The sequence below is a fragment of the Bombus pyrosoma genome, linkage group LG8 (assembly GCF_014825855.1).
Source record: "Bombus pyrosoma isolate SC7728 linkage group LG8, ASM1482585v1, whole genome shotgun sequence".
NCBI classification, from domain to species: Eukaryota; Metazoa; Arthropoda; class Insecta; order Hymenoptera; family Apidae; genus Bombus; species Bombus pyrosoma.
Genome location: NC_057777.1, coordinates 5311817 through 5336806, shown reverse-complemented (window position 1 = coordinate 5336806; position 24990 = coordinate 5311817). Strand labels below are relative to the sequence as shown.

The 24990-nt window shown below is 38.6% G+C and overlaps 1 protein-coding gene across 10 annotated transcripts in view; it reads right to left on the bottom strand.

Moving 5' to 3' along the window:
* Positions 1-24990, bottom strand: part of LOC122570308 (venom dipeptidyl peptidase 4-like) — a 296735-nt gene that overhangs the window by 207569 nt on the left and 64176 nt on the right. For all 10 annotated transcript variants that reach the window (XR_006317782.1, XR_006317783.1, XR_006317781.1 and 7 more), the window contains 2 exons: positions 4215-4309; positions 3625-3699 (listed from right to left, as the gene is read on the bottom strand). Coding sequence is in view for 7 of the 10 variants with exons in the window: in XM_043732434.1 (XP_043588369.1) it covers positions 3625-3699; positions 4215-4309 (170 nt within the window). In the remaining 3 variants the exon portion in view is untranslated. The remainder of the gene's footprint in view (positions 1-3624; positions 3700-4214; positions 4310-24990) is intronic.

The window sequence follows — 24990 nt, the reverse complement described above, 5'->3', positions numbered from 1 at the left end:
TTTCGTTTTGCATTCACAGTGGCCCGAGCAAACACAATACCAGCCGAAAGTTTACAACTACCTGCCCCGACGCTCGTTCTTTCCACTCGAAATTAACTCTACTGGATATGAAAACGCATTTGGAACTATAATTACGACGTTCTACTCCGATTAAATTAGATAATAGCGTTTAGTTCGAATTTGGAAATTTCTCAACGCGTTTCAGACATATGAGAAGCTACTTTAGAATTATGGCAAGAACTGTAGAAATAAGAAAAACTACGACAGTAATATATGTCATTAGAGAAACACTATTACACAATTTTCACATTAGAAAAATATTCATGAATTCATAAACATACTTCGTTGATCGATTTCTTCCATTATTTCGTATTCTACGTTTTACGTGTTAGCGTTTTATATTCGACTAACGTTCCCGCCTAACACTCACTTGGTTAAGTAAACCACGTACACGACTGATAAAGCGCACGTTCCACAGAAACGCATAAAATTAGAGAAAACAAAAGGACTGTTCTTCCGAGAGAAATACTGTGAGAACCAGATAAGTGGAGAGGGGTGTAACTGCGAGACAGGGCTGAAGGGTAGAAGAGATTTGGGATACAGTAGCCTATAATGTATGCAATTGGGCCGAGGCAGTGTGTAGGATGGTACCTACCTCCTGTTGGTCGATTATGCGTGGTGCTGAATGGCGAGAGGAGACTAGGAAGCCAGAACCATCGTCCGCCTGCGTAGGCGCTATGCATGTCAGGCATTATATGGTATTTGGTGTGTATCTGTTCCACGCACACCGTGCTTTGGCATTCTGCGCTAGGAATTACAGTGGAACACGTGTCCCAACAACATTCTGCGTATGGTCGCATTCGTCATCGATGATCACTTTGCTATTTACGTCGAGTGGCCCACACGGCGTCTTAACGGAATCTAATAGGACCACTGGCGACCAGAGATAACTTCGAGTTTCGATAATTCACGTGTACAGGAATTGAATTGAATCCAATTTTCACGTCAGAGATGTACGACCGAGATATATATTTTTCTTTCTTTTTCTTCTTTTACGAGTAACGGGAATGAAACGAAAAGAATTCGATAATTTAAATCGACCTTGTATCTCGTGTCGTCCTCGAGCATCGCGGGTTGGAAAGAAAAGATTGAAACGTTGGTCGAGAAGTCTGGTCGTAAGCTAACCTTAACCCAAGCTGAAGTTGGACCCAATTTTGGCACAGTCGATTTTGAAAAGTAAGTTGCACGAGTAAAGTAGCAGAGAAGGAAGTTCATGCTGCATCGACAAGTCGATTCAAAAATATTCCAGGGTCGTAATTTCTGGCACATTTTCCGGTTTATTAGTGGCGAACTAGGCCACACACGATGCGTTCGATACGGGCTAAAAGTCTACTCGCTATATCTGGTGATACGCGCGGCAAACTTTCCCAGCCTCGATATAACTTCGAAACTTGATAATCCTCGTTCGCGCGGGAACATCGAAAAATTGGCTTGCTTTCGGCTACTAGAAAAGTCGCGCTAGAAATAACGCCATAGAAATTGTTCCAAATAACATCCGGGAAGCGGATCGGAATTAAATAAATATACTGTTTCTCGAAAGTAGCCGGGCAACGCTCTTACGTATTTTTTGCCAACATTTATCTGCTAGAAATCGGCTAAAATATGCGAATATTCGACGGCAGACTGCGGATTTCTATAGATTTACAATAAAAATTTCAAAGAACAAAAAAGAAAACACAGAAAATCCACGTAACGTGGAAAAATCTAAATAATATTCCAATGTTCCATTTCCTTGGTTATATTAATAAAAATAGAGAATCGCATAGAAATCCATCGTGTACTTGACAGGGAGAAGAAATTTCGTTTACTCGTTGAATTCGAACGAATCAAAAAAGGTATCATTTTCATTGTAAATTTCCCCCGTACCTTTTATTTGCGTTACGTTTTACTTTCATTTCCTTTTATTATGTCCATGTTTCGATAGTGTAAATCGAGCTGATCGCGTTGATATGCAACGCGTCAAATCGCGCAATTATTTTGCAATAACGAGATACGTAATTGAGTTTGCGAAGCAAGCAAACCGACAGGTGTTAGCGGAAAAACGGTATCGAAACCTCAAAACGAAATTCGGTGTTTTTCCACGGCCAAACCGGTGAATTTCAAATAATCCGGAGGTCCAACCGTTTTCACGGTAACCAAGGCCGAAAAAAAAGCACGGATCCTATTCTCGTCGCCGCGTCGGCTTTCGATTCATTTAAATGCAAATGTAAACTTCAAGGGTGATAAAACAACTGTCCCGCGTTATAGTGCAGCAAGGAGGCCCTTTTATTTTCCCTTGTAAACCGGCTCGAATACGATCGCTATACACCGGAAGCAGACACCAGGAAATGGAGAACCGTAACAACGAGTCCATAATGGCCATTATCTTGCTACACATTCAGATCGAAACGTACGCCAACGTCTACAGTCTGATCGATGCGTTAAACTTGCTAAGAAACGAAGTTGCCGATGTAATGCGCCAAATGAAATTCCCGTCTTGCAACAGTGAACGAAGTTCCTCGAAGAACGAAAACTATAGGTCAGCGGTTAAAAGAACAGCTTATAACTCAAAAATAAGAGAAAGAGGTGGCTTTTCTCCGTAAATCTTGCTACAGTAATAAGTTCACTCGTGAATAAGCTGATTCGCATTTCGTGAAACAAATATAATAAAAGAATGGTAATTATAGTTGTACAAGGGTCAAAGAAACTCATGATTGCAAAACTAGGAAAAAAGGTTATTCCTTTATGTCGATGTAAATCATAGTGAAATAACAAGATTAGACAAATTTTACTTGATTACGATAATGAGAACTGCAAGTGGATAAATTTTCCCGAGATCACGAGGATTAAAATATACAAGTTAATTTGACGATATTAAATTGACAATAACGATGAATCGATGTTTCACCGTAAATTCTGACTTTTTGAATAGAACGATGAAATTTTGTTCGAGCGTAAGTTATACAATTTGGACAAGTAGTTTGGAAGAAAATTGCTCGTGAAGTTTGGCATATTTACATACATCCAAAACTCGGTTGTGGGTCGCCTTAATAAAGGAGATTCGAAAAATGGAATCGCCTAGCTCGGCTTAACGAAGAAAAACTTCTGAAAATGAATCCTCAATTCCCTCGGACGAAAGAAAACTTGAAAAACGGAATTCTTGGTTCCACTAGAATCGGTGGAAAAGTTTGAAGCCGGAACTCGAATTGAATTCATCGAACTCATCGCGAGAGGATCGTTCATCTTCATCGCCGAGAGTTTGCTTAATTTTCTCCTTTTTACTTCTTGTTTGCATTCAAGTTTCCTTCGAGCCATTTTTACCATTTTTTTTTCAGGTATGTTAGAAACGATTTTGCAATTCGCCTATCGTTGGTCCACTTTTGTTCGCCGATGTAAATGACTAGCAGGTGCGAGTATTGATCGAAACCTATCAAACGAGGTAATTTCGTCGGTCAGTCTGTTCGAAATTTATTCGCAGTTCCGGCCCATCCACGGCATCATAACGGCGAAATTTTCATTTCTGCCAGCTCCTGGCGCCGATAAAGACCGGATTCTAGTTCAATGTACCGCGTAAATGTAGCTTACCTTCTGGTAGTCGAGGGCCAGCAGAAGGTATTTTCGATCGGCTGAGAGCTGATGATCGAAGCTCGATATCAGCGCCTGAAAATTAAACGTAGACCACAATAAATATTAATCCCACGACATTATATTTCTAGAGAATCTTTTGCGAAATTTATTGCAACGTCACGTAGGATTTCGTTAATCCTCTCCATAAAAATAAAATTTAGATAATCGAACGACGTAATTTTATCAACAGGTTCGCTACCTAATTCTATTTTTGTACGTACAATATTTCTGCACAAACAAATCCTGTGTAAATCATATTGCAGATATATTGTACGCGATAATTGGCCCAGATTTATGTTTTTTCTTTTTTCTTTTTTTTTTTTTAATCAAGCATGTCACTTATATGAACTGCATATGTTCATTTAATCCGTAGCTTGAAATTGGATCTAAATTGATCTTAAAACGTTACGTATACGATAAACACAATCGAATATCAAACATGTACAAATGAATATCGAATTGGAAGAAGTGGAATATTTTTTCGACAAGTAGAGATATTTCCTGTTGACAGTGGACAAAAGAACAGAGGAGAAACACGTTATACTCACGTTATTACTCGAGTCTAAGATTTTCCTCGGCTTCCTCGATGTGACATTATAGATCAGGAGATTTCCAGCTTCATCGCGATACAGTATCTCGTTTCCTGCGACAGAAATGGTCACGTGTATTTCTGTTACCATCCCCGCTGAGAGACACGCGAACTTTTATTTGCGAGGAGAAAAAAAAAAGAGAGAATTGCCTGGATAAAATGAAATTACTTTGATATTGCCCTCGATGGGATCGCCACTGATTGAAGAAGCGATGCTTCTGACAAAATATCGAATTACCCGTTCTAACTCGTTCCAACAAAGGATCCCTTTATTCGTTTAATTAGCTGCTTTGCAACGAATATTTGAATAAATTAAACAACCGTTTAAACTGCCATTTAATCGCACAAATGTCAACATTGCGTTGTTTATATTGCACTATAACATAGAAAATGTTCACTTCAACACCTCAAATTCTTCGCTTCGACCGTACAAAAAGATATATCATTCATTTAACATATCTATTCTAAACTGTTAGGAAGATGATACATTTACACTGTACATGTGAATGCGTGTGAAAGCGTCAGAGAGCGTCCAGGCCTTATTTGGGACAAAAGACGATTGGCAGTCGTTAGAAGCATCTGGAAGGGTCTGTTGACAACAAGCGTGCGTGCGAGTAGGTTTTCAAGGTCTTCAGAGGATAATATATGTGTATAGCTGTTGTGTGTGAAAAAAGTAAACTTTTGTATTTCCGAATCCCTCCTATATCTTTATATAAACATTTTGTAATTCTTATATATATATATCATTATTATTTAACATATCTGTTTTAAACATTTTGTAATTCCTATATATATATTGAAATATGTATAATTTTGTGTGGTAGATTGGATTAGATGTAGTAGATGGTAGTAGAGATACTTGTATGCGGGTATCAGTGTGTGGAAGTACGTATATGCGCGGCGTCTCGAAAACAAATGAATGTAAACTGTTCAGTCGGTTAACATGGAAGAAAGTGCTGAGACGCGTGCAAGAGCGTATCGATGAATATCTTTGAAATCGTCCATCAAATAAATATATAATTATTCTAATATTAATTCCAAGGGTAAATTTAGTGTTCCTATAACATTATTTCGGCTATTAAGATCCAAAATTCTCAACTATATATATATGATTATGATATCATTTATTTAACATATCTGTTTTAAACATTTTGTAATTCCTATATATATATATTGAGATATGTATAATTTTGTGTCATGGACTGGATTAGATGTAGTAGATGGTAGTAGAGATACTTGTATGCGGGTATCAGTGTGTGGAAGTATGTGTATGCGCGGCGTCTCGAAAACAAATGAATGTAAACTGTTCAGTCGGTTAACAGTCGGGTATGGAAGAAAGTGCTGAGACGCGTGCAAGGTGNTTATTTAACATATCTGTTCTAAACATTTTGTAATTCCTATATATATATATATTGAGATATGTATAATTTTGTGTCATGGACTGGATTAGATGTAGTAGATGGTAGTAGAGATACTTGTATGCGGGTATCAGTGTGTGGAAGTATGTGTATGCGCGGCGTCTCGAAAACAAATGAATGTAAACTGTTCAGTCGGTTAACATGGAAGAAAGTGCTGAGACGCGTGCAAGAGCGTATCGATGAATATCTTTGGAATCGCTCAACAAATAAATATATAATTATTCTAATATTAATTCCAAGGATAAATTTAGTGTTCCTATAACATTATTTCGGCTATTAAGATCCAAAATTCTCAACTATATATATATGATTATGATATCATTTATTTAACATATCTGTTCTAAACATTTTGTAATTCCTATATATATATCCTTGCTTTCAAACTTTCAGATTGGTCAACACATGAATCTCAATGCAATCACGATAATCGTTAACAGTGTTGTGATAATGAAATTCCAAATTGTTGCGTACAGCGCACGTAATATATTCGCCAAGAATTTCTACCATTTCAAATACTTTCGTAAACCATCATGTAATCGTGAATTAGTCATCGCGTTCTAAAATTCTTGCAAACCATATTCGCTGCGTATTAGATCGCTGTCCGCTCACAACTATTGGGTTGGCAACTAAGTAACTGCGGATTTTGTCATTAGATGGTATTGACAATATCCGCAATCACTTAGTTGCCAACCCAATACAATATTCCAGTCGATTAATCATTGAAAGATGCGTATAAGTCCTATATTCGAAAGGAATATCTTTGTGGATGCTGCGTACCCACAGAAACTGGACGACTATTTAAGAGAGGACCGGAAGTTAGACAGGTGGCCGTTATCATCAATCTTTTCTCGATCGCACCGCTATCAATCCTCGGTTTAACCCTATTAATATACCTAATCCCTGCCTCGAGTTTCTAATTAACCCGAATTGACGAAGTTTTGCCCCATCGTAACGAAAATCAAACCGCAATAATCCGCGGCCCTCCTTTAACCATTAACCACATCTATTCCCAATTACTCCGGATTAACAAGGTTTCACCATGGGCAGCGCACCTGTAACCGATATCCGGTTTCCACGGGCCCGATATATCGAGAGGCCAATATAAACGTCAAGCCAGTAGCCCAATCGCCCGGGGATATTTCTCCTGGTGTTCCCTTACCGTGTCATTGCGTGCCGTATCACCGCGTGAAACTATGAACATGAAACGTGCGAGATTTTAAAATATCCGGTCCGGTGGATCAACAACGTCGTACGATAGCATAATACGCCCAGGGACGATGAATGAACGAAAGAAGATTGGCTTCCAAGTAAAAACGATGAAATAGCTATGACGATTCTTAAGAAATTCCAGGCATTCGCGTATTGAATTTTTATATGCGAACGAATGTGAATTATAAAATTCCTAGCGCAAGACTGAAGATTCAGATGAAAAGTGGGATAAACTTGTGTTTCGGTAATGTGTGATAGAGTAAAAAATGCATGGTCCCGGGTACAACGAAAATTGTATTGAATTGGTCACAAAAATATCCCGCGTGTTTCACGTTTTATTTTTAAAATAGAATTTGATGAAATTTTGTAGGCAGAGAAAGAAGGGTTCTTGTACTTTTTGCTAGCGTTTCTCTCTTTCTTTTTTTGTTTTTTAACTATCGTGATGTTTATTGTATTCGATAACCTTTTTTTATGTTTAAATCATATAAAATCGATCAAAGGTATCCAGCCGCCTACACATTTTGCATGTAACTTTTTATCTATCTATTTTGTTTTATTCACGCTGTAATAAATCTATATTCGCGTGTGCGTCCATCGCTATACGATACAGAATTATTTTTATTTCCATTTGTAGATATCAAATTATAATTGATTACACAGCGTATAAATGTTTATTCACGTATCTTCCCATATCGATAAAAGATATGACTTGTATACGGAAAAATGTTTCCATTTGAAAATCAATTTTAATTGACCGAAATAATGTATCTGTTTAACGCCTAACAGTAACTACGTATAAACGAGATATTACAAAGGGAGCGTTTGTAAAGAGAAACCAAACTAATAAAACATTTCACGAAACCTGATATATATAATTCAATCTTTTAAAGACGAAAATAAAATAGAGAAGAAGAGCCTTTGTTCAGGGAGCTCTACTCCTCCATCAGCATCAATCTTCTTTATTTCCGACGTAATAACATTTTAAAGACTGTATACAAAAACATCGTTCGAAACGAAGCAGACGATTAGAACTCGGTGGCGGGTCGAAGCATTGAAATCTGTTTAAAAATGAAACTCCAAACAGAAACGGTAAAAAAATCTTTTAAAAAAATAAAAGCCGAAATAGAAACAATGGAAGCTATTTAAAAATGAAAATCGAAATAGAAACAATGAAAGCTATTTAAAAATGAAAATCGAAATGGAAACAATGGAAGCTATTTAAAAATGAAAATCGAAACCTGAAGGCAGTGAAACGTTTGTAAAAATCCAAGTAGACGCGTTAAGATCTATTTAAAAGTGAAGATCGAACCATTGAAGTCTATTTAAAAGCTAAGATCGAAGTGGAGTAAATTGAATGAAAGCTGGACCCTCTGTAAAAACACCAAGTATACGTCTGTATGGCGGACACCATAGGGGGTTATACTACTGTCACTTATGACGTCTAACCTGACGGAACAGTAAACCAGCCATTCTACTCAAATGGAACTTGCATGTAGTTCGATCCTATACTTTTGTTAGTATTTTTTATTACTCGATCGGGAACTTTTTAACGAAGAGAAATGTATATACATGACGATAAAGAATGAACATTTACGAGGCTACCAATCCGGGAACTCGATGATTACCATTGTTATTGGGTTGTTGTCGTCGTGCTTGCACATGTAATAAAGCGCCAGATACTTTACGTGGCAACGCGTGAAACGCGATTTTTATTGTTAAATATCTCGTAAACTATGCACGGCCATGCAAACGACTTGACATCGGTCCAACATCTCTCGTTTTTATATACGCGCGGCAAATTTTATCGCGATCAACGTCGTACTTACATACGTGTCGCTTTATCTAAATTCGCATTTCTCTGCTTCGAATCGTATCATTTTTTAGCACCCACTGTATACGGAGTACTTAGAATTAATCTTGCAAATTTTTCAAATTCCCTGGTATTTCAAATAATTAACGAATTTCCACTTTTTTATTGAAAATATTACTTTTGAGAAAGTATACGAATTATACGAAGCACGTGGAAGTATATAAAGTCGTTCTAAGTTCCGTTACGTTGCAAATGATATTCTGCGTATGTGATTAATATCGAACTCTTCAAACAAATCATTTACTTCCGTAAATTTATTTATCGCGAGAAACTGACGAGAAAGAGCAAAGATAAATTCCAAGGAAATCCTCGAGAAAGTTGTACCGATCGATCCATCTCTCGTTGCTTTGTAGCATACGGAATTATTCGATGTCTTCGGAGCAGTTCGACAGATGCTAAGGACAAAATTTAATTAGCGATACTGCTTTGTCAAATGAAACGCGCGTCGATTTCATATAAATCATAATTTCCTAACGAAAATTCTCAGAAAACGCTTGCCAAAATTCTTCGCAATTTGCCAATTCTCTGACATTTGGAAGGATCGGTGAAGCGAACTATCAGAGGGGCCAGGTTCACACGTGAACGACCTCGTTTGGCTGATTTCCATAGAAATCCCACGTAGATCGCTTTAGATTTCACAGGCTGATGAGTCTATCAACTCTCACGCATGCATTATTGCAAGACGGCATTCCCAAATATTCCAGCAACGCGCCACGGCCAAAGGAACATACCGGGATGCACAGAAGGCCATCGCGCGTTCCTCGTGCACAGTTGCCTGTGAAATCCTCGTCGATGTGGGATTTGCCGAGGATAATGTCGCAGCCTTGACTCGTTCAGCCTGACACGTTGTTTTCTCCGCAATTTCTTACCAGACAATGACACCGGCACCATCCTCCGTCTGGTTATTTCTCACTTGCACCTATTCAAATATTTCTTCCGACAGGAAAAAAGAAAGCTGACTGCACACCTGACCTATATCCACGGTTTTTTCAAATTAATTCCAGCGGAAGATGCTGAATGCCCGAGTCATTAACTGGAGATAATTGCGGATTTCTTCTACGTACAATAATTGAAAAATGTTGTTTTCTTTTAATCGTATAACGTGCTACGTGCCAATGAATGCCGTAGTATAGAGTTTGAGAGGAATTTGCATTAAATAATTACTAATTGCTTTGAGAGGTGATTGCCATGAGAAACAATGTGGTGGATGCCATTGAGCGACAGACACGCTGAAACACTAAATGTGAACACTAAATTGGAACAAATTTTAGAACAAGTCTCAACCAAGAACGTTATGGACTAGACTTTCGCAAGAAAAATTAGATCTCGTAATTTCTCGTTTAGATTTTGTGCAAATTTTCTTCAGAAATCAGAGAGATTGAAACGATACGTTCCAACTAATAATTTGTAATAAATTCTAAAGTAAATAATAATGTAATAAATTCCATTGTTCTAATCGTTGTACTAATTGATATACGGTGAGTGATTTGACCAGGAAATATTCTTCTCCGCCTATGATTTATTTATATGTTTTACGCGATCTTTAGATTTTTCATAATTCTTCGATAAGCGGATTTTCTCGAGTTCCACGTCGGATTATTCAAAGCGCTCGGTCTACGTTAAATTCTGAATTTAGACGAAGAACGAACATACCATTCCGGCAAAATTTGATCGTAAACGGTGAAGTACGAGACATTTAAAATTGTTTAGCCTGGCACGCTTAAAAACCGACATTACTTTCTCGCTAACCGTAAATAGGATTTACAGAAGCTATAGGATGAGGGTTGTAAGACATAGTGGCACAAAGAGGCCAAGAATGAATTTCCATGCAGCCAGAAGGGGTGAGACTATATACTTTAGCCTGGCTGAACCGGTTAATAGGCAATGGTGCAATTTATCCTGCTCGTCACTCTCTGCTAGCTAGGAGCTGGCAAGTTACTTTGAGGTATAGGCGGAAGTCTACAGACTCGTGCAAGCTCCAACGCGACACATTAACTGTTATTATCGTGATTTAAATAATACGTCGTATCTCCTGCAGGGATGTAAATCAGTCGTGGTGTATCTCGAATGTTTCAATTTAAATTCCTGTACGTTAAGATATCGAAATTTTCTGCTGATATTAAACGGTAAAGTGAACTGACGTAGGATAAGTGAAAGATGCAAATACAAACTGAGAACGAAGAAATCGAAGCATTCGTTAAATGGCTGACAAGGAACATGATGCCTTTCATCGACTTAATTCGTCTCGAAATATGTTGTGGTGCGTTAAAAAATAAGCGACGCGTATATTTTTTCCATCGATGGAAAAACAACATTTTGAGGGGATGAAACCCTTGAAAAATAAAAGTGTCAGATTTCATTGTTTCGGTTATACAAACGCAGCCTTTGCGGATCGAATAGTTGGTAAAGGTTGCATCACAATGGAAAATCAAAAACACAATCTCTTAACTTTACTATATACTATACTATATACTATATACTTTACTATATATACTATAACTACAAATGTAGTATCGCGGACAAAAGGCCTAGGAGTTAGCGGGTAAACCACGTACAATGTCGCGAGAGCCGAGACGTTCGTCAATTAAACAGTTTAGAAAAAAAGCCTACGTGACCTTGGCCATGAGCGGTTGCGAAACACGTGCGTGGTGGGTCTTGGAAAAGACAAAAGGGATGCGAAAGCAGTCAGAGTTAGTCGAGAAGTCGGAGAGAGTGAATGGAGAAGTCATTGTCGAGAGAGAACGTTGAATCCGTTGTGGCGAGAGTTGCGAGTGAACCACTAAATTATAGCGCGTTATTGTGACTAGCTCATGCTAAACAACCATCGTTTTTCTGTCTACGTTTGTACAATCCATTCATTGTAAATAAACCATCATTAAATCACAAATATCAGAATGTATAATAATAATATATTCCATAGCGATATTACATAAATACGTATAGAAATAACTATCATCACATTTATACGAGAAAATATAATTTCTGGCAGTGTGAGTCATTTGAATTTCTATCTTATAGACAAAAGCGATATTTGCAGATCGTTGTATTTTTATGTTTCGTTGTTTCGTCTATCTGTAAAACGGTATATTTGGTGATTTCCTATTATAGAGTTAAGAGCCAGTTTACCCTCATAAAATTGTTCGATAAAATCGAGTAAATTGTGTATTTTATTTTTGTTTCTAAATTGTTCAATAAAATCGAGTAAATCGTGTATTTTATTTTTCACTGGGGTTGCTATTTTTCATTGTGTTTTTATTTCACATTGTGACGCAACTTCCCGACGATTTGATTCAAAAAGATTACGTTTATATAACGACGAAATCCACACCCGATAGCATTATTTTCAGACCATTTTTCAGCCCCTTAAAATGTATTTCCATCGATAAAAAAAGAAAAGTACGTGTCGTTTACTTCTTAGTCCGCTGCAACATATCTCAAAACGAACGAAATCGACGACGAAAACCTGGGGATATGTTCCTTGCGGAAGCCAACGAGTTTCCTTTCTCAAATGTAACACATACTACGACATCTAAATTCGAGCGAAGAACAATCATGAAAAATATCTGAAATTCCAAACTTTGAAATAAAATTCAAAGAATATAACTTGAAAGGGAAGCTTGATCCTTCGAAAAACGACAAAATATCACTGATTCCCTTCTCTTAAATACAATCCACATTCCTACATTTTCATACAATACAAATTGAAAAATCAAAGAAATTTCATATGAAATTCTGGAACCTAAAGTATCTAAATTCCGAAACGAACATCGAAATACAAGAAGCTTGATCCACCTACGAATAACGAAGATCCAGCAACCTTCTCTCGTTTTTGCTACGATTAAAAAATTGGCAAACTGTTTAAAAAAAAAACATGGTCTGGGCAAGAAAAAGACAGCGATGAAAGCTACGAGCTAAACATTCGGCAATGTCTCGGGCATAAGATTTTGGAAAATTTTTTATTGACCGTTATCTTTACGCCCCGAAATGAAAGGGCCGTCCCACTTAACTGTGCAACCAAATATTCGCGAAATACAAAGTGTTATTAATTTTCCTTCGTTACGCGAGCCGACCGTTTATTTTTCGTTTGCCTTTTTACTCCTTTCTGTACCTCTCGATATCGAGCTATCAATTTCGAGAGAAAATGGAACAGGCAATTTTTCACGCCATCACGTTACTACCATGCAGCGTCGATTTCCCTAACGAATCGCTCGGAAAAAATTGACAAACCGGATGGAACGCGAGGCCAGCCCGCCTGTCTCCAAGAGAGACAAGTGTCGTAAATGAGCGCGCACTGTTAAAATTTCATCCCCAATCTTCTACGTGCGCGGAAAAGGATAAACGAGAAGGAAAGAACAACGAAATGAGCAACGAGGAAGAAATAATAAAGTGGACGTGCGGGCTACCGTATACGCAAACATGTTATTAATATTGAAATGGAATTTGCGAATTTCGGCCCCTCGAGGATTGTGGAATTACAACGGTGTGGCCCGGCGAGCCAACGAGATAATTTCCTTCGACCGATGTTCTCTAAAAAGTGCTCCATTTCCTGTTCAAATTCCCTTTACACGTCGTATCCTACACACATCATTGTACCGGGTGTGTTACAAGTATTACAATATTTAGCTTTTATTCGTACGATTTTCTCAAGCGTAATAAAACGTTTAAAGAGTGTTATTTCCGGCTTGTGAAACTATTAACTTGTCCACCTAATAGTTTAGGTGTAGTAGTCGTAGTTAATGGCGTACGATATACAAACAGATGAATCAATTAATTATTATAACGAACGTCCATGTCCCTTCGGCTCTTGAAATATTCATCGATAATGTGGAATCGATTTGCTTCAAAAAGAAAAAAGAGATTATAAGCAGAAGAGGAAGATAGAAGTGGACCGAGTGTAATTACGCGCGGTGCCATTTATAAAACGATGTGCGTGTAATCGATCGAAGAAATATAGGAAGATCGGGACCGAGGTAAATTAAAGTGTCGAAGAGGGACGTGGATCGATGCCCGGAAACCCATGTAAATTTTTATCTTCGCGCACATTTTTTCCATTATTTCCCATCCGTTGTCTGCCGGCCGATAGCTTTTTGAGAACCGACAGAATCAATTTCATTGCAACCCGCAAATGGTGCGTCGCCCGTGGTATTATATAGTTGAAACGAAATCAATCGTTACTTAGGAGTCACCAGATACTTTATCAATTTACTTTCTCAGACATTTTCCGATACGTAAACTGCCATAATCCAACAGACTATGTACCTATACCCGAACAACGTGATCGATTCGTAATAACGATATATACATTTTGCCAATAATCACAAATTGACGACGCCTTGGCAATTGTTTATTGTTAAAACAAAGCAATCAATAATATATTATTCATTTTCGCCATTATTATCAAACATTAATTACTATTACTATTTCTTTCGCCGTAATCAGATATCTGCTTTCGACCTCCAACTGTTTAATTCATTTTCCACCGTTCAATCGAAATTCAAACGAATTTGACATGAAAAGATTATACAAGGCTCAACAGACGACCGTTTCTTCTAAAATTCCTATCAATAACTTTCGCAATCTGTTGCTTGATAATTTTAATCGATCGACGTCGTTATCGGTTTGACTCAGCTCGAACCGTTCTGTTCAAGCTGGCAGCTGTTCCGATAATTACGAACACGGATATGCTTGAACCAATATCTAACCAATTCCACGAGTTCGTTATATTTCTTCCATGGAGCAGGCCACGTTATATCCGTGCGAACCAACTCGATTAATATGCGACGATGACGGAACGATATGTATAGAGGAAGCCGACTAACAGAGAGAAATAAAGGCACAGAGAGAGGACAAGAGGCGTCCGTCGAATTGGCGAGTAGCTGGCTGCTACGAGCGTTGATCACGCAAATTAGAAGCTAACGCGACTATCGGTATGTCAGCGTTTTTTGAACGGCGTTCCCTAGCTATTATGCCGCGCACGGCTTCGTTAAAATCGAGGCTACAGACGATCCTCGAAAAAGCGCGGCTGTCGCACACCGTGCTATCCCTACGTACAGCTTCGCCGCGAGAAAAAAAGAAGGTCGCTGCCTCTTTGTCGTTTACCGCGGGATCGAGCTCCTCTGCGCACCGATGTTCATTTCGTTGTTTAATATCAGCCGGAAATTTAGGTATTTTCGTACGCGAACGTTTAAATTAGATATACGTCCGCTGAACTTGAATATGAATATTGCAAGTACAATTTGTGGAAATTATTATATCGTAGATTTTTCTTGTTTTTTTTTTTTTTTTTTTTTTTGAAGATAGCGTGTGGGATACAAAAATTATCCCTTGACCAGGACTCGAATATAAATATTACAAATATCACAATTCTTGTATTTAGCGTTTATTATGTCGTAGGTTTCTTTCAAAGATAGGTAAGAAAAATATCGTTTATTATATGGCAAATTTTGTTGAGAAATAAAATAGCAACGTGTGCGACACAAAAATCGTCCAGAATGTCGAACAAATATTGAAAGTACGTTGCACGATTCTTGGACATAGCGTTTGTTGTACTGTAGGTCTTTTTTAAAAGCAAGCAACAACATGTGTATTCGTTAATTACGTTTAATTTAATCCAGCAATTGGAACAGTCAATTATTCGCTATGTTAACAAGCCACGGTGTTTAATGAGATCATTTATAACGCTAATTGCGCGTTAAAAACTACTCTTCCTGTCGTATACTAATTTTTCACCGTACATTTTCCAATAAAAGTCTCGTAACTTCCATATACTCTTTCGGATTGCCACGAAATTTTACTGTTATAATGTTACAGCTAGTCGTACCAACGATAGTCGTATTACATAGCAAACGAAAGTTTGCATAGTTTCGCATAATGTATCCGTAAAGCTTTGCCATACCACTGTATGTTGAATAATTTACCACGAAAGCAGTTGGGAAACATGCAAAGCCGATCAGCGAAAGAGTCCAAATGCAAAGCATTTTGCATTTCGGTGTCCATTGGAACGCGTGTACGGGCGAATGCACGCTGATTTTCACGAAGCTGCGTTTATTTAATTTGCCTGGCGCGCGTTTAACGCGCCGTTTCTCGAGTCGACACGATCCCAGCACAACTGGAAACGGAGCTTAGCAAGCGAGAAAAGGCGGCAGACGAGCGCGTCCAGCTCACGGCCAGGCCGTTTAAACGGAACGACGCCGTTTACAAAGAACAACGGACAGCCAGTTGTTGCTGCGTGTGCATGCTTTTATAAGAAGCTCGCAACGAGCCGCCGTAAACCGAAGAAAACGCTTAGGGTAACGTTGCTGATAACACACCAGAGATTCAGGCAACCGAGACGTTTCCGTGAAAGCGGCCCCGAGCGTGAAAAATGACGTCGCGGCTGTTCGAGCCCCGTAAGATGAAAGCGCGATATCGCGAGTAACGCAATTGTTATTTTTCAAAGTTTCAGAAACTTGTCTTTTTACGAACGCAACAACATCAAAGTATCCGTTGTTTCGGGCAATTTAAAACATTCGAACTTAAATGGTGGATTTTCTTATCGGAAAGATAATAAAAGTTTGAAAGAGGATGAAAATTTAAATGGTCGAGGAGCAGTTTTATCAAGGTTTAGGAAGTCGAAGGGACGAAAAATCGAAACGCCATGGTATGAAAAACTTAAAAGCTCCAGAAGGTTAGAGAAAAGCTGGCAAGTTGCAAGGTAAAAAGAGAAGAAATACGAAGAAGAAACCTTTCCGCATAGAAATACAGATATGTGATATTTCATTTCGAAAGCTCTGTACGTGCTCGATAATTCTTAATATGAAACGCACGGTGCTCTGTGCGAGCAAGAACTCTCGCATGATTGATAACAAGATCATCGAGATTTCACTTCACGGCTTTAACCTTCAAACGTACGTACCCTTGTGAAACAAAGCTGGAAAAGTACACGACATTTAAGTGGAGAAACCCCTCTCCTCTGTCAATATTTCCTGATACAGCATAACGATGAAATGCCCGCTACTATAGCAGAACTCGCAACCCTAATAACAATCCCATCAAAATTTCGCTCCACGCCCGCAACCCCTAATTGTGTCGCCGCGTAAACAAGCGAAACAAGCCAAACCCGTACGAAAGCTCGTTTTCTACAAATGGAACTCCCTTGTATCCGGTCGTTACTCGTACATCATCATCCACAAAGCGTACCGTATAAACGAGGTCCAGTGGCAACCTAACGCCAACCGAGGGGAGATTCTCTTAGAGGGTTAACAGAGAGACGAGGGGGAAGGGGCCAAGGTCGCAACGACAAAAAGGAAACGAAGAATGAAAAAGTTATCGACGGGTAGAGCCGCCCTATGGGACCTGTTACCGAAAGATAACGACGATCCTCGCGGAACCGTCCATCGTCGTTCCATATGACGCAGCGCTGCTTCTCGCCATTAACATCTGCGCGAATAGAGAGCCAACCATGACATCTCTCCCGTGAGATTTCTCTCATATATATCACGGACCTGCCGTGTTTATGGAACAGGTGAAATTAGAAAAGTTGCGTGGCAGGTTCTACGAAAATAAGAGAAATTGTCGAATTCGATTTAAAGGGAAAATTGTACTCTCGATGTTGTTGATCGCAACTTTAATCCTGTTGGGAATTAGTCGAATATAGGTGCGCTTAAGAGATGTAAAAAGTCCATTTTTTTTTTTTTTTTTTTTTTTTTGTTAAGAACGAAGGTTATAAAAGCAAACTTTATTAATCTCGATGATTTATCTTATTGTCGGACATGGAATCTTTTTGTGATTTCACTCGTGTCGAAGATTCGGATTCGCAGTGTGTGTGACCAAGGGAACATATCCTGGAAATCATGGATGCAACCCGAATTACTTAAATTGAACTTAGATTAAATCTTCTCGTGAACGGAGGTCCCACGTAGTTTCGTTATTTTCTTATCTCGGAGTCTTGATAATCTGACTCGCGTCAGAATTTTACGCTCACGGCGTATATGCTCACGAGGTCTGAAAGAGGAGCCGAAATAATAATAGACACGACGCGATTTTCTCCGAAATTCTCAAATTACTTTCAGCCTTAGAATTTTTCATAATCTCACCCGTACCAAATCCGCAGAGCTAAGAGACAACAATTGGCAAATAAATGAAGTAAAATGAGCTGCTGGAACCTTGTTGTGGTTGTTGTTTATTTCTATCTCAGGATCTCGGGCTATTAGAAAGGAAGTTATTCGCCACATATATCGTATGTTCGCGTATGTGCACAGAGTCCGACCGAGCTGCACGTAAAGGCAGGCACGACGCGATTCCTCGTGGAAAAATAGGAACAAAAATACGGAAGAAAATTGTTTCACTATTTAACGGTTTAGTTTTCGAGGAAATCGAGTTAGTTTGAAAATTTATCAAATATACTTGAACGTGACTGTCCCATTCTGACGATTTCAGACTGGGCAGAGCTAAATAATCAGCGGGAGGTTATTCTACGTGTGAAAATAAGTCGAAAATGTAGAATAACGTTTCTCCGTGTAAGGCTTCGTTTCCAAGAAGATAAAGTTTGAACGTGTCTAGTTAAAAATCCGCCTGGTGCACGCGTATGATAAATTTACCCTACATTTTCGACTTAATTTCCCACGTAGAATAATCTCCTGTCGATCATCCTGGCTGTCTTAACTCTTTTCTCTTCTTTCCATTTATTATATCGAATTCGCTCAAATCTTCCTCCCATGTTCCACATATTTTTCTTCTTCTGACCTACTTAGATCCTTCGTACACTTATACATCGAACACGATATTTTCAAGCGACCGTTGTTCCAGCGTCTAAATCTAAGGAATATGTTATTTAAAAAAAAAACACAAAAAAAAAGAAAAACTCGTAAGATTTAGACTCACAGTATACGAGATCGCGAGCTGTAAAACAGCACCGCGGCCTCGGAATAATGGACGCACCATGGGTTTACGTGTGCCCGTTAAAACCACCGGCTCGATCGTATTTATGTATTCTGAGCTTGATCGCCAGATTCCACGAAAACGCTTATTAATTCCGGAAATAACGGAAGGGGGTGAATAAATTTTTCGGCTCCGCCGATGGCAGGGGGATAGGGAGGAATGTAGACGAGGGTTTCTAGGCACGATGAAGGGAGAGCATGGTCAGAAAGATTTATCTCGTTGGCGTTAGGAAAACGGTTTTGATGGATCGTTCGGGTTTCTTGACTTTTTTCCCTTTGGTCTTTTGGGAGTTGATTGCGTGTGAAGAGGAATGGGGATTGCGAAGAGCCGGCGAAAGTGCTGAAGTTGAAATGGTCTTCAAGTTGAGATGTAGTTGCGGCGGGGTAGAGTAACAAGAGAAAATCAAAGAATGTGGAAAAATAAGGATTCTTAGAATACCAGGGAATGTTAAAGTGATGATAGTATACCAATTACGATTATTACGAGTATTACGAGATACGTGAGATTAAGATATCACGAACACACCGAGAAAAATTTGGAAGAAAAATTTAGAAGGGAAGTTGACCCCCTGTCGACACCAAATGTTCCTCCAATTATGGAAAACAACGAAAGAATGTGTTTCTCTTCGATCGCGTTGACTGTTACTGGTAGAAATTCAATTCTTCCGATCTCTTCGCGAGGAAGATATAACACGCCGCAGTTAGAAATACTTTCTAACAAGAACGAATCTGTTTACCATTTGATTTGCCATTAATAGGCCCTCTATCAGCAGCAAATGCTCCTCGAATTACAGAGAACAACGAAAGAATTTTTTTTCTTCGATCGCGTCGACTGTTGCTGGTAGAAATTCAATTCTTCCGATCTCTTCGCGAGGAAGATATAACACGCCGCAGTTAGAAATACTTTCTAACAAGAACGAATCTGTTTACCATTTGATTTGCCATTAATAGGCCCTCTATCAGCAGAAAATGCTCCTCGAATTACAGAGAACAACGAAAGAATGTGTTTTTCTTCGATCGCGTCGACTGTTGCTGGTAGAAATTCAATTCTTCCGATCTCTTCGCGAGGAAAATATAACGTGCCGCAGTTAGAAATATTTTCTAACGAGACGCGTTTCTTTCACTCGTTAAATATTACAATAAGAACTACATTTCGAATATTCTATCTATTTTAGCCTATTACCAATACAATCCAGTGTCGTTGTAGCGCCAATAAAGTTACAACAGCTGCATTTTATACGACACACACAACAATAGCTTTCTACGAATGTTCAAATACTTTCGTCAGCTACCCTATATCCTAGCTCTGCAATAAAGATCCTCTTCTTCTCAATCAAGAGATTAAACTACAACTAAATAACATCGTTCGAGAGGATGAAGTATCAGCGATTTATTGTGCCACGGCTGAGGAAGCTATCCGAGGAATCAAACGAAAGTGCAACTAACAATAAGAAGTTGAAGAAATAATCTATCGTGTGGTCGGATCATAAGCGACTTCCGGCGCTCCTTCAAAGCGAATCCGGCGGAGGAAAATCTGTTCTCCAGCGTTTCGCTGAAAGCTTCGTGGACAATTTGTCGGTTCCAAAGGCTCGTTAAGGATATCGAGTCTACACGAGATTAGACTCGAGAACATTTTATTGGCCGTCGGCTGAAAACGGATTCCTCGAACGTTTCTCGCGGTATCTGAGATATTAAAGATTAAGGTGATTTAATGGGCTTTTTAAGGGGAGGCTGAAGGAATTTCACGTGTCGGCAATTACCCTCGATAAAAATCGTTATCGCTATCTTCGCCACTTCTAGCGACCCTTAAAATTCTTCGTAATAGTCGCGATGATAAAGTGGCCTCGTAATTGGTCGGCTTCGAGTTTCAATCCGAGAGAAGACGTCCCATTTGCGGCTCGTAAACGTCGATCCGTTTCAAATAGGCTTTTGTGCATCTGAATTTCAAGCTTTACGCGCTAAATCTGCTAGTTTTTAACAAAACTTTGACGTATTATTTTGGTATGTATGAATTTCGGTATACTATAATCTCTTCGAGAAAAGGTACGTTTTCTATTATTGTTTAATGTTCAATTACAAATGAGTGAATCGTAAATTGACTTTCTGTTATTAATATTAAAGCGGTTGATCAGTATGACTTCTAAATGAATCTAAATCGTGTTGAAAGCAAGCGAAACGGAGGAATAAGACGGGGAAAATCTTCTTCGATGGCAACAAATTTACTCGACGTTATAGTTTATTCGTTTTTATTTTAGCTAAGAGAGTATTACGCTTGAATAAAATATCTCGCTCATTTCGTCGCGTATACAAAAGTATTCGTGTCTGATGAGAATAATTGGCAAACGTACGATGCTTTTATATCAACAAAATGGACGAATATTTAGAAAAGAAAAGTAGAAAAAAGGAATGAAAATTGTATTATAATGTGTATTACATGTTTATGTGTAAAATAAAATAAAAAAGACGGGGGCAGAGCACGGGAGAATACCATCGTATTTTCCAGCATTTCTGCAATATGAGATGAGAATACCGGCCGTACGTTTCACATAGAGAAACCTAACACTCGTTAAAAATTATCCGAAAAATTATCGGCTATCGCGATACGAATTTCCTGGTCTCTGGCCGCGCATGAAATACATTTCGATTCCTGGTTGTCGATTTTCTATTATCCGGTCCGATTAATTAGCAAAATGTTCGCAGTCGATCGTCCTAATAATTATACCGTCGACAATATGCTATTCCGTGTAATTCAGCATTCGATTTCTAACTCGGTTCATATTATTGTCTGCACAGATTGATTTTAATCGGCTTATACGCTGTGTTTCACCTAATTTGTAAAACGTCATTACGTAAAATCCATAAGATAAGAAATTTATCGCTATTGGATTTGTAAAAAAAGATACTATAAAGGCACGAGAACGTTTAAAACCCTGTTCAAGCTTTCCGCATACTTTTACGTACATTATACTTGCGCCTGATTTTTAGAAATTTATTGTACATGCAATTTGAGAATATAAAGAAAAGGATAATTATTTTAGCTATTGTACAATTCAGCCGAAATATAACGTAAACTATATGTAACCATCGTTCGTCGCTATAAACTAAACTATCAATTATTCATCATATTTTATAATATTTCTCATCATTGCGAACTTTATTTCTATGCGTAGTCGAATCAGTACCAAATCGAAGAATTTTTCGAGTGAATTTAAATTCCCCTGTTTTATCATTAATTCAGCTTATTTCTAGCAATCTATTACACCGTGAAACGTATCGCGGGCAATCCTTTTGCCCTTTTGTCCGCTAAATTAAATGAATCCATTTTATTACACGTTCGATTCAGTCGATGAAGGAATTTTCAATTATCGTTGGCACGTCATTTCGTTTCTCATCGGCTCATTTACAAATGCCCTTGCGCCCCGATTCTTCCGCTGTCCTTTTTATCGACCTGTGGAAACCTCGATTTGCACCGGACAAAGATAATGGCCGGCTCGTGGTTGCTTTGGCCGCTCTTTGAGCAAGACATTTGAATTCTTTTACAGGCTAACTGCGATAGATAGAAAACACGTTCGATGAACGACGCTGTTAATCGAAATCTCACGGTTATAGAAATTCACTCTCTTAATTGTATTTTTGATAAATTATTAAACCGCTAGTTAACTACTTAACTACTTATAGTGAGATGTTTAAACAGTGGCTTTTCAGGGTAAACGATCGTGTTTCGATTCTGCATTTGCACTTGATATTTGCAAAATCGAAAAACGCTTGTTTATTGGGAAAAGTCAATGTCAAAATACTGTGAGAAATATCAAAAAATTTGGCATCAGTTTTTCAAACGGATCTGCGTTGCATCATCCACTAACTCTATCGTTTATTTCAAATTAATAATAACAATATTTGTTCTTATGTTTTACATTTCAAGAACAAATATCTACCTCACAGCACAATATTTTCCATACAAATATACCGTATTTCATGCATACGCGATAATCGTATAAACATAGTTTAAAAAACGAACACAGAAGCAACGTGAAACCAATTACAGTGCCACAAGTTTAAACGAGACATTTCCAGCAAAAAAGGTATTGGCGTTCTGCGAAGCAATGGGCATTATTTAAAGAACAAGGGACATTTTTCGACATTTTTAGACGGAGGCTGTAAAAACTTCCTTCGTCTTGACAGTTTTCGAGCGGAGTTGCGATTTAGCGATAAATTCGGAACGCTGCGACTTGCGGCAACCACAAACGCGGCGATAATTGACTGAAAAATCTTTCTTCGTGACCCTAGATCAAAGCGAACAAAACTAACTGTAGCATCGAAAGAACGAAGTTGCTGGGTGTAAAACGTGGTTTCTGATTCGCCGAGCAAGCTCGGTGCGATACACGTTAAGTTCTTCGTCCGTTCCACTGACTGGCGACTAGCGATGGCATTAAGCGCGGTAGAACCTCCTTTGTACAAACTAACAGAGACACAAAGTCGTTCGGATAATGGAATTTTCGAATAATGGAACGATCACTTTTCTGGTATGCAGCTTCACTTATTCAGACGCGAATTAAAATTAGTTGACAGTTTCTTGAAACGTTTATGGATCTCGTATCTTTTTAGCTGCTAAGTCACGTATAATTCTTTCGACATAGGTGTAGTAACATGGATGAGGGGCCTGGGGGGTGTCGTGTGAATTATAAACGAACGGTTGCTGAGCATAGGACATAGACAAGGGGTTGCTAGGGGGCAAAGAACGAATTAATAACAGTACGAGTTGAGATGTCGAAGAGTGCGGATTGCGTTGATGAGAGTCGAGTCGTTGATTAATTATTTAGTTGTGCTGATTATTATACGTTTGCTGCGATTAGTTCACGTTTAACGAACATTATTCTCTGTACAATTAACACCTGGTCGATCTACTTATCATTAATAAACTAACTACAGTAGTCACGATACTACATAAGTAACTGCATAGAATTGCATTCGAATGAGAACCATGGAAATTCTTTTCCGAATGCCATTGTCACACGCTCGAGAAGACCACTCGCTCAGAAACAGTAATAGGATAGGCTAGAGATCCTGCATACCACAGCCATCGAAACAGTAACCAAATAGTAACGGAACAGGCGCCTCTGAGATACACCAGACGACGACCCCTTCTAGGGAGGGGCTAAAACCACAGTATAAAAACCCTCCAAAATAAGCGCTCCGACCAGTCTGTTAAAACATCTTGACTCGGTCTCTTGCAACACTTTGAACCGTAACTCTGTTGGATTTGCATAATAAATTCTATTATCGTATACAAAGTTCAATTTCTTCGCCTTATTCGTGAAACGTTCGAACTGCGACGCGAGGAGATCACCGGCGATCTATCGGTTTCCTGATTTATTGTGTCTCCGACGTGACACCATCAATGCTTCGACATGACAAAGCATCTCTTCATTATCAACTTTCGTTTACCTTACCCGTCTGTGTAAAATCTTCATTTTTATCGTCTTTGCAGCGTTCAAACCATTTCGTAATATCTGTATACTTGAGGTTTTCCTATTGTTGTCAGCATCGGAGTAAAGGATATTGGATAATTGGATAATTCTCAGTGTCATGTTTTCGTTCGTTTGATCGTGACTTTCCCAACATTCTGCATTTTTGCTCATTCTCTCCAACTTGCATCGCTCTCGAGTCTGATTATTTCGCGTCTGGTTTCAATAATTAGCTATTTATACCAAATTCTCGTCTCGATTAATATCGCCACCCCGAATCGGCTGATTCTCTGCTTCCATTACGATGATCAAAATATTTGTAACGAACGTGATACTGCGTTTCGCGGCCCCAATGTATTAGCTATATATTTTCTGAAGAATTTTCTGTGAAGAAATAAGGACAACTTACAACAAGAAAAAGTGAGAACTGACCATTCACCCGCAGGTGCGGAACGTACCTTCCAAGGACGCACGCGGAAATCCACGTGTCCCGATGTTTAATTAATTACAATTAATAAAAGCAAGAAGCGCCTCGACTTAGACAATGCTTCGTGAAAATAAACGACTCGACAGCATTAAATCTAATAAATCTCGATAAATCAACGCTAGATCTCATGACGGTAATCAATCTATACAATTGTAAATCTTATTGTAGGATTCTTTTATTTATCGATAGATCTATTTACAATGGATTAAACAGAAGACGATGGTTATTTAGCGTGAACTAAATACAGCAATGTGCTATAACTAAGACAATAACTATAAATAGTTATTTCACAACTCTCGTCACAACACGAAAACAATACATTGTACATGAACGCCAGTAAAGTATGTACATGTTTGTTATGTATGTATA